The sequence below is a fragment of the Eptatretus burgeri genome, chromosome 13 (genome assembly GCF_056783735.1).
Source record: "Eptatretus burgeri isolate ZD-2024b chromosome 13, Ebu_testis_v1, whole genome shotgun sequence".
NCBI lineage: Eukaryota > Metazoa > Chordata > Myxini > Myxiniformes > Myxinidae > Eptatretus > Eptatretus burgeri.
The window spans coordinates 24,453,090-24,469,485 of NC_140973.1; the positions used below are offsets into that span (position 1 = coordinate 24,453,090).

Genomic DNA, 16,396 nt, shown 5'->3' on the forward strand with positions numbered 1-16,396 from the left:
CAGTGCAACAGGTGGTGGAAGGCTCGCTGAAAATGTGAAATTTTATTTTACCGATGTTTCCCATTTTTGTGCATCCTTCCATTATACCACCAATCACTTAGGCATCGAGAAATACAAGTAAAAATGAAACGTTTCGTTTTAAAAAGTTTTTTTCAACTGTTTCGTGGATTGCTTGGTGAAGCCACTTGACACGCGTTCTTCAAGCTTCAATCAAATGCGATAGCATGGTTCGATACCGGAGGTAGGAAGGCAAAATAAATTATATGATTACAATGAGGAGAAAATGTTTTCAGTTGTTATGAAATAATTAATTGCCACTTCACAGCAGGAAAGTTGAGAGGTACACATGCTCACTCTAAGCTGTCTAGACTGGGTTTGAATCCGAACCTAGCTATAAACTGTCATCCCGGTGTTTCACAGGCAGGGTGATTCATAAATGTGTGTGCCGTCTCTTGGGTGGACGTTAAACTGGGAATCTCATCTGCCAGAATCCATTTCCCTCTACCCTCTCCCGCTCTCACCCCTCTCCCTCTCTCACTCCTCTACCTCTCTCACCTCTCTGCCTCTCTAACCCCTATTCCACCCCCTCTCTCTCACCCCTATCCCACCTCTCTCTCCCACCCCTCCCCCTCCCCCTGTTCCCCCACCCCTGCCCCTCTATTGAGGGGACTGTAGCATGTACAAATCAGATTCAGAGTGAGCCAAAACGAGGGGTGCAAAGGCCGCTGCATGTACAATCATGCACGCACGCACGCACGCACGCATGCAGGCAGACCTTTACCAGGTGGATAGTGTGGATTTTAAATGCTTCCGCCCCAGGTCTTTTAAGTATCCACCTTCGTGTGTGTGTGTGTGTGTGTGTGTGTGTGTGTGTGTGTGTGTGTGTGTGTGTGTGTGTGTGTGTGTGTGTGTGTGTTATTCGTTGTTATCTCCATATGCGGGTTTCAGAAGGTGGAATGGAGTCCTCCCAGGTCTCGACGTATCCACTTCCGTTTCGGTAAGAGCGGTCACAAATCATGGACCAAGGTGTGAAGTTTTGTTCTCAAAGGTTTGTTCCAAGGGCTCCTTTGAGGATCGTCACTGAGCTCCAGACAGCTTCCAACTGCAGTTGATTTGTATTAATATTCCCAGGGATTGTTTTTAAGATCTCTGTAAAGTTCTTCATTATTAGCGTTGCTTCATTGAACACTGGTCCAATTTTGGATCTCTTCAACTTCCAGGGTCTTTTCATTTATTTTTGGAATCTTGGTATTCGGTAATTTTCTTGATTTCTACGTTGTGTGCATACTGAAGCGTGTGTGTGTGTGTGTGTGTGTGTGTGTGTGTGTGTGTGTGTGTGTGTGTGTGTGCGCGTGTGCGTGCGCGCGCGCCTGATCATTGAGCATAACATATCATTCTCATTGCTAACCCCACCCTCCTCCCCTTACCTTTCTCTCCCCCCCCCCGCCTCACTCTCTGTCTCTCACTTTCTATCACCTCATCGCTCCCCCCCCCGCCTAATAAAATGCAGCACTTTCCTCCCACATCTCTCTCTCTCTCTCTCTCTCTCTCTCTCTCTCTCTCTCTCTCTCTCTCTCTCTCTCTCTCTCTCTCTCTCTCTCTCTCTCTCTCTCGCTCTCTCTGTCCCTTTCTCCCCCTCCACCCCCTTCCTCACACCCATCCTTCCTGCAGTGTATAGCAACGTTTGGTGAGTTGTCGCTCTCCCTGCCCCCTTCCTCGCTCTTCCCCTCTTCCTAGCCCCCCATTCCTCACCGCCCCTAGCCTGCCCTCCCTCCTCTTGCCTCCCCCCCCCCGTCCTCTCTATCCTCCTTCCTCTCTCTCCCCTCCCTCCTCTTTCTCCCTCCCCATTTCTCCCCCCACCCTTAATATCCCTGACGGCGAAGTGACGGGTTGTATTTGCTTGCAATAATAATAATTTACAGATAATAAACCACTTTCACAATTATTCCAGTTCATGAGCCTCATGAGGTCAGAAGGAAATCACATTTTTTTCCAGAGATTTTTTAACTTGGATCATTAAAATTTAGTGTTGGGTGTTACTTCGGCGTGATGGACGACACCAAAAGATGCTTTTTGCTTACACCTCACATTATCTTCTTTTGTGCAACCCACCTTAGAAAAATTAATGTGATGGAAATTAGGAGGAACAATTTAACAAGTTGATCAAGGGTGCGGAGTAAGAAGATCGGACCTTTCTTTTTTCTTAGGTGGAACTCCTCCGAGACACTTTAGAGGACATGGAGGAACATACGGCAGTAAAGAACAAAGAGCACAAGAGCTTGAACCAGGTGCATAATCGTTAGAGAACTGGATCTTTCATTATCACACAAGCCATAAATGTTGAGATGAAGGAGTTGTTCAAATGAGCACTCGTGATTTTGGTTTCAGGAACTTTCCAGGCACAGACAGAGTGAGGCTCTTCTCAAACACAAGAATATGGAGCTCCAAGAGAACCTGGGACAACAGGATGTGCTGTTGAAGGTCAGGTTCATCAAAATGTCACCTTATACCCTGTTCTTGTGATTGATCAATCCGATTTCATGTGAATGATTACATCGCCGATGAGGTGTTGAGTGATTCATACGTGAGGCATCCTATATCGCTTTGCTTGCTGGTGCACGCCGTGTTCGTGGGTGTCAAACAACGTAGACGTTTCCTAAGGCATAATCAGCAAGGATTTCTTGTATGACCATGCATTTTGGCCTTCGGAACAAGTATTAGTGTTACTTTTTTTTAGTTTTACTTTAACGAGTCTTACGGCTTTGAATGACCAGGGCTTCAACCTTTGGCTAAAGTTTAGCCAAAGCCTTATGGCTTACGGCTTCGACCTTTGGCTAAAGTTAATATGCTCAGTTTTGTGATGATATTTAGCCTCGCCGAAGGATTCGGAGAGGGTATTGCATTTGGGTCCGTTTGTTTGTTCGTCTGTCTGTCAGTGTGTTTGTTTGTCCACACATAACTTTCGTGTTTTTCTGCGCAACCACTTGTCGGATTGAGACGAAATTTTCACCATTGGTTCGACTACTCATGTAGAATGTTTTAATGATAATTATGACGTCATCGGTCACGTGGTTTGACAGCCATATTGGAGTTACTCGAAAACCCATAAAAATCTTCTCCAGAATGGCTGGACAAATCGAGGAGAAACTTCACACAAGTGTTCTCCAAGCCATGGGTGTACAAGTGGCACATAGCAAGTACTCCTCATGGGGAATGTGTGGTATTTTAATGTCGTCATAGGTGCCTTTGTTATGATGTCATAATTGCATATGTATAACGCTCCATCCGATCAGTATAAAAAATTTGAGGGTTATCTCGGGATAAAATGGTCCACAAAATATTTTTGATGACGTCATCAGTCACGTGATTCGTCAGCCATATTTTTTTTTATTTTTTTTTTTAATCTTCAAAAATCTTCTCTGAAATGGTTGAAAAGATCGAGGCAAAACTTCACACATATGACTGCCCATCCATGAGGAACAAAAGGGTCACATATGATGTCATAGGTCACATGGTTTGGCAGCCATATTGGATTTATCCTAAAACCTATAAATACACACCCCTCGAAATAAGTCCTGGTGAGGGTTTGCAATGGCTGATTACTCTTTTTCTTCTTTGTTTTTTCTTTTTGAACATTTTTATATTTAAAGGTGTTTCTCAACTGGCACACATTTGTGGGATCTGATTTGAAAAACACTGATGCCCAAAATGCACAACCCACACACTTCCCCTTTGGAGTTGTTACCCTCACCAGAGGAGAGGGTATTGTATTTGAGTCCATTTGTTTGTTTGTTTGTTTGTTTGTCCGCACAAAACATGATTTATGTGTATTAATTCCATTAAACCCTTTCGAACCATAAGACCCTTTACGACTCTGAAGACCTTTTCAAACCTTTACAACCGAGACCCATTAAGACTACGAAGACACAGAGAGACCCTAAAGACCCTTAAAATTCTTAAGACCCTTTGAGACCCCCTAAGAACCTCAGACCCTTTATAACCTGAAGACCATCATTTCAGACCCCTTAGTCCCTTTCACACCCTTAGACCCTTTAAAACTCTTTCAGACCCAAAATACCCAGACGACCCATAACCGGCGTGGACATGACAATATATACATTCAGTGTACAAAACATTAGGAACACCTTCCTAATATTGAGTTGCACCCCATTTTGCCCTCAGAACAGCCTCAATTTGTCAGGGCATGGACACTAAAAGGTTTCAAAAGCGTTCCACAGGGATGTTGGCCCATGGCGACTCTAATACTTCCCACAGTTGTGTCAAGTTGGCTGGTCGTGGATCTCGACTCGAAATAGCTCGTTCCATCTCATCCCACAGATGCTCAATTGGATTGAGATCTGGTGATTAGGCAGGCCACTGCAGTAAGCTGAATTCACTGTCATGTTCATGGAACCATTCCTGGACATTCCTAGCATTGTGGCATGGGGCATTATCCTGCTGAAGAAATCCATTCGCAGATGGATACACTGCTGCCATGAAGGGATGCATCTGATTGGCAATGATGTTCAGATATCCTGTGGCATTCAAACGTTGCTCCACTTTTATCAAGGGGCACAACGTGTACCATGAAAACACACTCCACACCATCACACAACCGCAACCCACCTGCAATGTTGACACACGGCATGATGGATGCATGTACTCATGTGGTTTTCTCCATACCCTCGTTCTATCAGTGTGAAACAGCAGGAACCAGGATTCATCAGACCAGGCAATGTTTTTTCCAATCCTCCAGTGTCCAGTGTTTTCATTCCTTAGCCCACTGTAACTGCAGGTTCTTGTGTTTTTGCTGAAAGCAGTGGAACTCTGTACGGTCGTCGGCTGCCATACCCCATTCGTGTCAAGGTACGACGAGTTGTGCTTTCTTAGGAGTCTTTCGGCACCAATGTTGTACTGGACTGTCGGTTGACTAAATGTAGCCCGTCTGTTGCTCTGCACAATTTGTGTCAGCCTCATTTGGCCTCTTTCATCAATGAGCCATTTTCAACCACTGGCCTGCCCTTGGCCTTTAGGTGGTGGACCATTCTTAATACACATTGGAAACTGTTGAGTGTGAAAAATCCAAGTGTTGCAGTTATTGACAAACTCAAACCGGTGCGCCTGGAAAATGTTACCATATCCCGTTCAAAGGCACTTAAATCTTTTGTCTTTCCCATTCACCCTCTGAATGGCACACATTCACAATCCATGTCTCAATCATCTCAAGGCTTAAAAATCCTTCTTTAACCTGTCTCCTCCCCTTCATCTACACTGATTGAAGTGGATTTAACAGGTGCAATAAATAAGGGATCATAGATTTCACCTGGATTCACTTGATCAGTCTATTTTAATGGGAAGAGCAGGTGTTACTAATGTTTTGTACACTGAGTGTATGTAAATATATATATATATATATATATATATATATATATATATATATATATATATATATATATGTATGTATATATATATATATATATGTATGTATATATATATATATATATGTATGTATATATATATGTATATATATATATGTATATATATATGTATATATATATATGTATATATATATGTATATATATATATGTATATATATATATATGTATATATATATATGTATATATATATGTATATATATATATATATATGTATATATATATATATATATATATATATATATATATATATATATATATATATATATATATATATATATATATATATATATATAGCAGTGGAGTTTGTTTGTATGTCCCCCTCTAGTGCCCACTGTTTGCAAGCTCGACCCTCCAAACCATGTATTTTCTAAACCAGGATGATGCAGGAAAGGTTATAGGACAGGTCAGTGGCGGATCCAGGGGGCTCAGGGGGCTCGAGCTCACCATGTGTAGTGCCCACAGACTGCCGAGGTAAATTATAAATCCAACCTCACCCCCAGTGGTGGGAGAGAGAGGTGTGCCGGCAACCTGGACTGTGCTCATAATGAAGGAAAGAAAAGTGAAAGTGACAGCGTCACGACACGAAATGAAAGTAACAGCGTGTTGTCTGCGACGAATACAAGTAATTTTTGTGTTGTCTGCGACAAATATACAGCGTGTCCAACGTGTCTGGAAAGTAAGTGGTTTGAATGTACAATATGGCACGCCCGATTCCACCCACAATTTCCTCTCAAGCTGCCGCAAATCCGACTCCAGAACAGATACTTCATGACGCACGCATGAAAACTGACACTATTCACCAGCAGTTACTGACTAAAATTTCCGTCGTAAAACATGGACTGACCACAGCTGCATCTCACAAGGACACAAATGATGCAGTTGCCAGACTTCAAAACCTGGAGACATTCATTACGCTTGCGATGAACATTTTGAGAGATAAGCTGTACTATTGTACTTCATTGGTCGTGGATTTACAAATCAGCACATTCGAAGGATAACTGCCCAAGAGCACACCATTGCATATTTACGTCAACTTTTCCCTAAGTGTTTCCACCAGTGTCCATTCAGTCCACAGTCATGTAATTGATGCTGCTGTAAATCATATCTAGAATTTTCACATTTTCCATCGGTTTTTTCACCATGACATGTGACCATAGTCCACAGTCGTGTAATTGGTGCTAATGTAAATCCTATCTTTGAACGATACACTCAATATAGTTTATTTGGTAAAAAAAAAAAAAATAACAGCTTTCTTCGACTCAATTCCCTTCAGATGCCGAAAGACTGCCCTACGAGAAGAAACACAGCGGCTGTTGGTTGTAATTGCTCCCTGGATTCCCCTGGATCCATTCGTTCGTTCGTAAGCAAACATGCCCCGTAAAGAACGAATAGGACGTAATTCTGCTGCAGCCGATGCCAAGAAGAGGGCCTGAATGACAGAGAGAGAAGATTTGAAAACACTGCGTCTTCTCCCAAATAAAAAAAACGCAATGAATCTGCCCGAGCAGCCGAGTCTCCGGAAAGCAAAGCTCACCATCTTGAAGATCAGCGTTCATGCACTGCATCTACCCGAGCAACCGAGTCTGCTGAAACGAACTCTCGCCGTCTTGAAGATCAGCGTATTCGAACCACTCGACAAAGAGAGCACGATGCTGCCAATAGGCCAGCACTGACTTATGACCTAAATGATCTCCATGTTAAAGCAAACATTGGGCCAATGGAAAAGCTCTGCTGCCACTGTGGTGCAAAAAAAATTCAAGGCAGAAAGGCCTTGCATTTGCTGCTCAGGAGGCAAGGTTATCCTGCAGCCATTCCCTCCACTCCCTCAAATCCTTCAAGAGCTCTTTTCAGGAGAAGGCCCCATGAGTAAGACCTTCCTGTTCAATATCCGCGAGTACAATGGCTGCTTCTCATTGACCAGTTTCGGCCACAAGGATGCCTCTGTGCAGGGATGGAACCCAAGCTTCAAGATTCAAGGTCAGGTGTTTCACCGCATCGGCAGCCTCTTACCGCCACAGGAAGACCAGCCCAAGTTCTTCCAGGTGTATTTCCTCGACAGCTTCGCACAGCAGACTGAAATCAGGGGCCAGAACAGGCGCCTAAATCAACAGCTTCTTGGGAACTTGACTGAGTGGTTTCAAGACAACAACCACTACGTCCAACAGCACAATACCGCCAAAGACATCATAGAAGAGGACAATAGTGAAGAACGGAAGATCGTGATCAGAGAGGACAAGAGGCCCCGGGGTCAGCATGAATGGCGATACAACGCCAAGACAGCAGCTGAGGTGGCCATCTTCATGGACAATGAACCAACGGAAAATCGCGACATCATCATTCGCCTGAAGGACGGCGCCCTCAAGAGGATCCCTGAGCTCCACGCAGCCTATGATCCACTACAGTAGCCACTCCTCTTCCCTTACGGCACAGATGGTTACCATATCTACATCACCGGCAGGAATGGACGCAAGGTGACTCAACAGCAATTCTACAGCTGTCACATCATGGTAAGGGATGGCAACTACCTTCTGCAAGGTGCGCGCCTCTTCCAACAATACCTGGTAGATGCCGACTGTAAAATTGAGACCGAGAGACTTCAGTTCTTGTGCCGTGAACAAAAGGCTCTCAGAGCAGACAGCTACATCAGCCTAAGAGACTCCATCCTGGCTATTGATGGCGTACCTCTGCAAGTCGGCCAAAGAGTAGTACTTCCGGTCACCTACACTGGTGGTCCATGCTACATGCTTGAGAGACAGAGTGATGCCATGGCATATGTCCGAAGGATGGGCTGGGCTGACTTCTTCATCACCATGACATGTAACCCGCAGTGGCCAGAAATCACGGACAACCTCCTGCCGGGTCAACAAGCACAGGACAGACCAGACATGGTGGCACAGGTGTTCTGCCAAAAGCACAAGAAGCTGATGGAACTGATTGTGAAGGAGGCTGCCTTTGGCAAGGTGCGCGCTTGGCTGTACAGCATCGGGTACCAGAAGCGAGGCCTACCACACGTCCACATCCTCACCTGGCAAGACCCACAGTACAAAATCAGGCCGGAAGAGATCGACTTGGTCATTGCAGCTGAGATTCACGACAAGGACAAAGACCCACAGCTTCACTAATTTGTGCTGTACCACATGATCCACGGCCCCTGCGGAGCAATCAACATGAACTCGCCCTGCATGGTGGACCGGCAGTGCACCAAACATTTTCCCAAGACATTCCTTCAGTGCACAGAACAAGGCATAGACGGCTATCCCAAGTACTGACGCCGCAAGCCGGAAGATGGCGGACACATAGGCAACATCAAGATGCTACAGCGAAGCAAATGCATCAATCAAGAGGTTACCAACCAGTGGGTCATCCCGTACAACCCACTCCTACTGTGGAAATTTAATTACCATCATCAACGTGGAACTCTGCAGCAGCATAAACTCCATCAAGTATGTACTCAAGTATGTCACGAAGGGAACAGACCAGGAAGTTTTTGAGCTGCTGCGAACACATCGCGACAATGAGCAACAGACCGACCAGCCGAGAGTGGTGGACGAGATCGCCCTGTTCCAAAATGCGAGGTACGTGGGCAGCTGTGAGGCAGCCTGGTGCATTCTGGAGCACCCAACGCATGACCACTTTCCACCAGTGGTTGGCTTGGCCATGCACCTCCAGAACGGACAAAGAGTAATATTCACCGAAGCCAACGCAATGAACATAGCTCAAGGGCCACCGCCAGCCACCACCCTTACTGCCTTCTTTGAACTATGCAACAATCACATATTCGCCAAAACTCTCAAATACGCTGATGTCCCTGAGTACTACACTTGGAACTTAAGCACAAAGAAGTGGATACGGCGCAAGAGGGGTGTCCCATTAGACGGAAACGACCCACGAAATGAGATCTGGCGGGCTCCAGCAATCGGCCGCATCTGCACCGTCAGTCCAAGGGCAGGAGAATGCTACTTCCTGCAATTGCTCCTCAATGAAGTGACCGGTCCTACATCCTTTGAGAATCTGAGGACAGTCAACAACCATGTCTGCGATACATTCTGAGAGACCTGCCATATGAGAGGACTTCTGGAGGATGACCTGCACCTGTGCCTGGCCATGGAGGAGGCCACAGTCACCCATTCTCCAGCCAACATGCAAAGTCTCTTGGTGATCATCCTCACAGCCTGTGTCCCCAGCAACCTAATTGACCTATGGACACAGTTCCGCGATCACCTCTCAGAGGACCTCCTCTACCAACACAGGCACCGTGTGAACAATGCAGATGCAGACTACAATGACGACATTTACAACCAAGCCCTCTGCTGTCTCGAAGACAAGGTCGCTCTGATGGGTGGCCAACCTCTGCAAGTCTACGCCTCCCTGCACCACAGCATGACATGAACGAGAGGCTTTCCCGAGAATACCAGAGGGCAGTGAGCTATGACCTCGAAGACATGGCGGCTAGGGTATACCACTTTTGCAAAAGTAGTTGCTGGAATGAAGCACTATGTGCCTATCGATTCCACTAGTGAAGTTAGGTGATTGACCAAAGTTTGAAAAATTTCCCACCTTTTTTGACCGCGGGCCGCCATTTTGAAATTTCAGGAAAAATCCATATTTTTGGAAATAATATTGATTATTGAATATTTAAAAAAATATATTTCTCTGTGTTTCGATGGCCAAATGCACTTCAGTAGGCACCATTGTGATAGTAAGTACCTGTAAATATTATTTACAACTTGTCCCAACATTTTGAGAAGGGGTTGCCATTTTGGAATTTCACTGAAAATCCCATATTTTGGCAATTATTGCACAGCACATTGTTAGGCATTTACATAATATCAGCTGTAGCGTTTTCATAAAGACATTATTAATGACAAATGAGAGCATGATCAATTAATTATGAGAACAACCAAATATGTTTCAAGCGACATGGTTTTCATAAATGACAACAAAACAATCTAGCAAACAAGCAACCACACAGATATCTTATAGAGAACATAGCGTTTGTTTTGTATAGTCTGGGTAAAGCTTCCTGTGCTCTTCCACGCACTGGAGCAATGCTTGACGTTGTTTTTCATCATTGCACATATGAATAAAGTCAGACACTAGCTTAATTGCTCTTTCAGCTAGATCATTTACGACACGCAAAGAATTAGCACTTTCGCAAAATTTCCTTGTAACTCGTGAACTTATCCCACATAGCCACAGGTGTCTGCAGCCACTCCTGATCATCGTCTATTCATAGGAGGTCAAACATCAGCCAGGATTCTTGGCTAATGAAAGACCTTAGCGTTGGCATATCATCAGTTGAATTAAATTCCACGTGGGGAAGTTGTGGCTTGCCAGAGTCGAACTTCTCAGGCCGTTCTGTATCAAATAGCACTTGTCCCATCAACTCTCTCTGTGTTCGGGACACCGTTATCAGCTAGGGACAACACAACTAACTGAGGTGTTAAGTACCAAGTATGGTGATTGCACGATAAGATACAAGCATCTGCTACACCACTGTCATAATGTTTGTACAGGAACATGTCAGCCATGAACTTCAGATCGTGTCGTGCCGCAGATGTGCTAAGTGGACTCTGTAGGAATGCTTTAGCATAGAACAGACCTACGAACTTGGCCACTCTGTTTAAATACACTTGTTGAACATCCGATATCTTGAACTGGTCTTGGAGCAAAGCTAATTTGAGAAAATAGATGGCTTTCGCCATCCACCTGGCGTGGTGGTCACTGCTAATTCTTTGCGTGTCGTAAATGATCTAGCTGAAAGAGCAATTAAGCTAGTGTCTGACTTTATTCATATGTGCAATGATGAAAAACAACGTCAAGCATTGCTACAGTGCGTGGAAGAGCACAGGAAGCTTTACCCAGACTATACAAAACAAACGCTATGTTCTCTGTAAGATATCTGTGTGGTTGCTTGTTTGCTAGATTGTTTTGTTGTCATATATGAAAACCATGTCGCTTAAAACATATTTGGTTGTTCTCATAATTAATTGATCATGCTCTCATTTGTCATTAATAATGTCTTTATGAAAACGCTACTCCTGACATTTTGTAAATGCCTAACAATGTTTGTAAATGTAAATGCCTTTGCCCAGTCGCACCCAACTGTCCCTGGACTCTGTATCCTTTTCTTCTGACAAAGTGGAGAGCTTGCTTTCAAACCTCGAGTCAGATTCTGCAACCGGTCCAGATGGCATCAGCCCACGTGTCCTCAAAGCCTGCTCTTCTGCTCTTGCTCACCCTCTCTCTGTTCTATTCACCCTCTCATTTGCCCAAGGTCATCTTCCATCTGCTTTGAAATCTGCTAACATCACTGCCCTGCATAAAAAGGTGCAAAAACAGATCCCTGTAACTACAGACCAATCAGCCTTCTCCCAATCATCAGCAAGGTTATGGAATCCATCATCGCTTCAGATATGAAAGCCTTCCTCTTCTCCAATGGCCTGATTTCCAATCATCAATTTGGTTTCAGACCAGGTCACTCTACCCTGGATATGCTGCTTCTGCTCTCCCATCAATGGATGGAGGTCCTCAATGCCAGACAGGAAATCCGAGCCGTATCCCTGGACATATCATGTGCTTTTGACACAGTCTGGTACCCTGCACTACTCACCAAACTCTCTTCCCATGGTATTCAAGGCCATCTCCACTCATGGCTCGCAGAGTTCCTCTCCTGTCGCAGTCAACGTGTGGCCCTAAATGGAGTTCTTTCATCCCCTCTTCCTGTGCAGGCTGGAGTTCCTCAAGGTAGCGTTCTGGGCCCTGTTCTTTTTCTGGTTTTCATCAATGATCTCTCGGACTCTCTGGAAAATCCTCTATTTCTCTTTGCTGACGACTCCACCCTCTGCCGTACCATCTGTCATCCCTCAGACCGGCAAGCAGCAGCTTCTTCGCTCACTGCAGATCTGGATAAAATCACAAACTGGTCCAACACGTGGAACATGTCTTTCAATCCAGACAAATCTCACACTCTCACTATGTTTCTTCAAAAGGACCGATTAGAAAACCCACCCATCCACTTTCTCAACAATCCTCTGGAAGAAGTCTTTTCTTTCAAGCTTCTGGGTCTCACTATCTGCGATGACCTTTCCTGGGAAAGTCACATTTCCAACCTCGCCTCAAAAGCCAGTCGCCGACTGGGAATCCTCCGTCGTGCAAAGTCCTTCCTCGGCCCTCTTGAGCTCCTGACCACTTACAAAGCTTTTGTCCGTAGCCTGATGGAGTACTGCTCTCCTCTCTGGGCTGGTGCTCCTGCCTCCCACCTTTCTCGGCTTCACGCTGTCGAAACCAGGGCATTTAAGATCATCGGCATCTCCCGCAATGAAGCTGAGTCTTTGGGCCTCTCACTCAATCACCGCAGATTGGTCGGTGGTCTTTCTCTCTTCTACCGACTCCTCTCCAGCCTTGCCCCCCCTGCTCTCTCTGCGATTTGTCCCCACCACATTTCCACAGGACGTTTAAGGTCCGCCAACAACCCCCTTCTGGTAAAACTACCAAAATCACGAATCACTGCTCATCTTCACTCTTTCATTTCTCTTTTTTCCCCGCTTTTGGAATAAACTTCCTCACTCTATTCTTTCCCATTCTTCCCTCCAGGCTTTCAAAACGGCTGTTCACCACCACCTCTTATCTTCTCCCATCCAAATCCTCGATCTTTTCTACCCCCGATAATCCACCCAAGCCCACTTCCTTCAATTCCCCTCCTTTCCTTTCTGAAAGTCCCTGTAATGTCCATCTTCTCTTCGCCATGTTCCCCGTCCCATCCCCATCCCTCTCCCTTCCTCAGTTCACCTAATGTCTCTGTTCCCCACTGTTTTGTCCCTTCCACTCCCGCCCCTCTTGTCTCATGCCCCCTTGCTGTGAGTTGTGTGTTCGCTCTCATACGAGCCTCGACAAGGTATACAAAAAAAAAAAAAACTTCACTAGTGGAATCTATAGGCACATAGTGCTTCATTTCAGCAACTACTTTTGCAAAAGTTGTGCACCCTAATGGCGGCGCAGGCAGAAAACCTCCAAACCAATCTTACAGATGATCAGCGCACGGTCTACAACACGTTCCTCGAGATTATGCAACAGACCGATAACCCTAATAACAGCCACCAAGGTAACATCATGTTCTTGGATGCCCCAGGTGGCACGGGCAAAACGTATCTGATCATTCTCATCCTTGCTAAGATCAGGTCCCAAGGCGAGATTGTGCTGGCAACAGCCTCAAGCGGAATAGCCACCACTCTCCTCCAAGGTGGCCGAACAATACACAGCACCTTTAAGGTGCCGCTCGATACGCACAGGATGGGCCAGCCAACGTGCAAAATCACCCGCGGCTCAGCCATGTCTAAAGTCCTGAAGGACACATCAGCCATTATCGTAGACAGAGCTCCCATGACCCACAAATCGGTATACGAGGTGATTAACCGCACTCTTCAAGATATCACCAGCATCAACAGACCAATGGGTTGCATCCCCACTCTCCTTTGTGGTGACTTCAGGCAAATCCTGCCGGTAGTGAAAAATGGGACAAGTCATTTTTCTTGTCAATGTCACCCTCAAGCAATCCCACCTATGGACCCATCTCAAAATCATGAAGCTCACCACCAACATGAGGGCTCACCTTAGTAACGACACTGCAGCTGCTGACTTTGCACACCTGCTTCTGGACATTGGAGAAGGTCGACTCACTCTCGCTGCTGAGCCTGACACCATCAACATACCACCTACATTTGGAAAGTGTGTTGTCAGACTGGAAGAACTCAAGGCAGAGGTCTAACAAAACTTGGCAGTCAACTACAACAGGTCAGAGTGGTTAGCAGAACGGGCCATCGTCTCTCCACTTAACACCAATGTCAACCACCTCAACACTTGGCTCATGAATGAGTTCCCCGGAGAAGAGAAACAGTACAAGTCGGTGGACAGTGCCATGAGCGATGAGGAAGCCGTGACCTACCCCGTGGAGTTCCTCAACTCCCTCAAGCTGACAGGCATGCCACCACACCTACTTAGACTGAAGGTCGGCTCCCCCATCATGGTACTAAGGTCCCTGGAGCCACAGAAAACCACCAATAGCACCCAGTGCACAGTCACAAGATTGCACGAGAACGTGATCGAGGCAACCATCTCCTGTGGCCCTTACAAAGGTCAAGTTGTCCTCATCCCGAGGATACCACTGATGCCTTCTGATGCTGAACTGCCATTCCACTTCCGCAGGCAACAGTTCCCCATTAAGCCTTGCTTTGCCATGACGGTGAACAAGTCATAGGGCCAGACTTTCAAGGCCATAGGGTTGACCTCTTCGCAAGCTGCTTCTCCAATGGAATGTTTTATGTGGCAGCATCTCGCACTGGCAACTCTTCAAACCTCAGCATCATGGCTCCCAACAATCAGACCAGAAATGTAGTGTATCAAGAGGTACTGCAGTAATCACACGAGAAGTTGAGTCTGTTTTAAATTCCAGGATAACATCAACGGTCAGTATACTCCAATTACCCATTCAACTTGAAATGAACAGTTTCTCATTGCTTATTAACCCCCAAAGTGCGCAATTACACCATTGCTCTTAATCGCACATTTATGTCGCCCTCGCACTTGAGGGTTTTAAGTGGTTAACCCCGCAGCGCAGTGCGGGTACCCCAGCTAGTGTATATATATATATATATATATATATATATATATATATATATATATATATATATATATATATATATATATATATATATATATTGTTGTGGTTACCAAATTCGCAAACCACCATTCAGGTCCCTTAGGTGAGGTATCTCGGTAAGTACATGTGTAGTTAGGCCCAAACCCGTTGTCTAGTGGGAATACATGTCATTTATGCGTGCTGCGACTCTTCAGGATAGCCGTTTTTCTTTTACTATCTTTAATTTGGACCAACCGCCATTGTTACCACCACCAACCACCGCTTCACCACAACCGCCACGACCTTCACGTCACACCTCGCAACCGTCGCATCGCCACCGTTCTTGCGCCGCCTGTGGGTACCGGTGTTGGACTCGTGCAGGGCGCGCGCCGAACAGCGTGTACAAAATCATGGATTTTGTGCTTCAAAAACGGATCAAAAACGACACACGCCCACTTTTTGCCGTCCAATCGGTGAGCGAGGGGCGAATTGGCCCCGCCCCCAGGGCGTTGGAGGGCGATCGATATATGCAAATTTATGGATCAAAAAGCATTCACGCCCACTTTTTCTCGGGCCAATGGGGAGCGAGGTGAAAGGTCGAAGGGAGGGGGTCAAAGATGAGAGGGCGAAGCCACGGGGCTGATAAAAAGCGACCGTGTTCGTCAGTCCAGAGAGCAGTAGAGTAGGAGAGTCGAGAGGGAACAGAGAGTCAAGACTTCGCGGGCGGTGGAGTTGGCAAGAAGGAGCTGGTCGTCGTGTGCGTTGGAGTCGGAATGGAGGGGACGGAGCTGTGGAGAGGCGGCGAGGGCAGACGAGGGGGTGCTCGCGTCGTGCAGGGAGCTGCACCCCAGGGAGGCCGACAGCGCGACCTGGCCGAGGTGGAGACGCTCGTTGCGGGGAAATAAAAATCCTCTATACCCCGAGCATCAGCAACCCCCTCCTGTTTCCCTCCGCGCTGAGATAGTGCGACCAAGGGGGCCCCTTTCCCACCCCCTACCAGACACTGCCCGCGAGGCCCGCGGAGTTGAGGCACCATCGCCGCTCCGCGTCTCATCACCAGACGGGTAGGCCCGACCCGGTCTCGGCCTCAGGCCCGCCTCATCCTTGAGGGTATTCTTTCCTTGGTTTTGGGTATGTGTTGTCGGCGCCGTCTGTGAAGTAAAATTGTATAAGTGTTGCCGTGTGCTCGTGTAATCGGTATTAGATCTGCATTGTCGCATTTGCTTTTTGTGTAAATTGAATTGTGTTTTTCTTTTCTGTGTGCTTTTGGTGGAATTGAATATGTGTGCTTTCCGTTCAGCGCGAATAAATGTGCTTTGTG

The 16,396-nt window shown here is 46.1% G+C and overlaps 1 protein-coding gene across 6 annotated transcripts in view; it reads left to right on the forward strand.

Moving 5' to 3' along the window:
• The window catches only part of LOC147014079 (leucine-rich repeat flightless-interacting protein 2-like), an 87,335-nt gene that overhangs the window by 42,615 nt on the left and 28,324 nt on the right, over positions 1-16,396 (forward strand). For all 6 annotated transcript variants that reach the window (XM_085851729.1, XM_085851725.1, XM_085851728.1 and 3 more), the window contains 2 exons: positions 2,208-2,288; positions 2,389-2,481. In XM_085851729.1, the coding sequence (XP_085707855.1) occupies positions 2,208-2,288; positions 2,389-2,481 (174 nt within the window). The remainder of the gene's footprint in view (positions 1-2,207; positions 2,289-2,388; positions 2,482-16,396) is intronic.